The sequence below is a fragment of the Rhinopithecus bieti genome, unplaced genomic scaffold, assembly GCF_001698545.2.
Source record: "Rhinopithecus bieti isolate Rb0 unplaced genomic scaffold, ASM169854v2 scaffold_24252, whole genome shotgun sequence".
Lineage (NCBI taxonomy): Eukaryota > Metazoa > Chordata > Mammalia > Primates > Cercopithecidae > Rhinopithecus > Rhinopithecus bieti.
The window spans coordinates 1-1,542 of NW_016851749.1; the positions used below are offsets into that span (position 1 = coordinate 1).

Here is a 1,542-nt window from a genome sequence, read left to right on the forward strand (position 1 = left end):
CTCAGCCAGCGCGGGCGGCCTCTCAGCGCGGCGGGGCTGCTCTGGGCGCGCTCTCGGTACAGAGCGCCCAGACTACGGGCACGGCCCCTCATCGCGCCCGCCTTCCCGGCCGCCCCTGAGCCCAGCAGCCGCGGGTCCCGGGAACAGCTAAGAGTAGCAGCAACGCCTCGCCGGACGGAGTCTTTTCCTTTGCCGGGACGCTGGGCCATGAGCCCCGCGGCCACCTGAGGCACTGGGGGTCTGTTCGGCCAGGACCGCCTCCCCGAAGTACCGTGCCCTCGCCTCTGCACTGCGGGACGCCAGCGCTCTGCCCTGGCGGAGGCGTCCTCGGAAGAGCATCCGGGTGGGGGCATGGAACCCGCGGAACCTGCGGGCCAGGCCCGGGCGGCGGCCACCAAGCTGTCGGAGGCGGTGGGCGCGGCGCTGCAGGAGCCCCGGCGGCAGAGGCGCCTGCTGCTGGTTATCGTGTGCGTGGCGCTGTTACTGGACAACATGCTGTACATGGTCATCGTGCCCATCGTGCCCGACTACATTGCCCACATGCGCGGGGGCGGAGAAGGCCCCACCCGGACCCCCGAGGTGTGGGAGCCCACCCTGCCGCTGACCACTCCGGCCAATGCCAGCGCCTACGCGGCCAACACCTCGGCGTCCCCGACGGCTGCGCGGCCAGCGGGCTCAGCCCTTCGTCCCCGCTACCCTACAGAGAGCGAAGACGTGAAGATCGGGGTGCTGTTTGCTTCCAAGGCCATCCTGCAGCTGCTAGTGAACCCCTTGAGCGGGCCCTTCATCGACCGCATGAGCTACGACGTGCCGCTGCTCATCGGCCTGGGCGTCATGTTCGCCTCTACGGTCATGTTCGCCTTCGCCGAGGACTACGCCACGCTGTTCGCCGCGCGCAGCCTGCAGGGCCTGGGCTCAGCCTTCGCCGACACGTCTGGCATAGCCATGATCGCCGACAAGTACCCCGAGGAGCCGGAGCGCAGTCGTGCACTGGGCGTGGCTCTGGCCTTCATTAGCTTCGGAAGCCTGGTGGCCCCGCCCTTCGGGGCATCCTCTACGAGTTCGCCGGCAAGCGCGTGCCCTTCTTGGTGCTAGCTGCCGTGTCGTTCTTTGACGCATTGTTGCTGCTGGCGGTGGCCAAACCCTTCTCGGCGGCTGCACGGGCTCGGGCCAACCTGCCAGTGGGCACTCCCATCCACCGCCTCATGCTGGACCCCTACATTGCCGTGGTGGCCGGTGCGCTCACCACCTGTAATATTCCCCTCGCCTTCCTAGAGCCCACCATTGCCACGTGGATGAAGCATACGATGGCGGCTTCCGAGTGGGAGATGGGCATGGCCTGGCTGCCGGCCTTCGTGCCTCATGTGCTGGGCGTCTACCTCACCGTGCGCCTGGCGGCGCGCTACCCACACCTGCAGTGGCTATACGGCGCGCTGGGGCTGGCTGTGATCGGCGCCAGCTCGTGCATCGTGCCCGCCTGCCGCTCCTTCGCGCCGCTAGTGGTCTCGCTCTGCGGCCTCTGTTTTGGCATAGCCCTAGTCG

At 68.5% G+C, this 1,542-nt stretch overlaps 1 protein-coding gene across 1 annotated transcript; it reads left to right on the top strand.

Moving 5' to 3' along the window:
- Window positions 1–195: 195 nt before the first annotated feature.
- LOC108525235 (vesicular acetylcholine transporter-like) lies at window positions 196–1,538 on the top strand (the record flags this gene model as incomplete). Its single annotated transcript, XM_017866275.1, is given in 2 exon segments — window positions 196–1,042; window positions 1,045–1,538. Coding segments are annotated over 2 exon segments (1,185 nt in total), but the record flags the coding sequence as incomplete, so codon positions are not given.
- Between the last annotated feature and the right edge of the window lie 4 nt (window positions 1,539–1,542).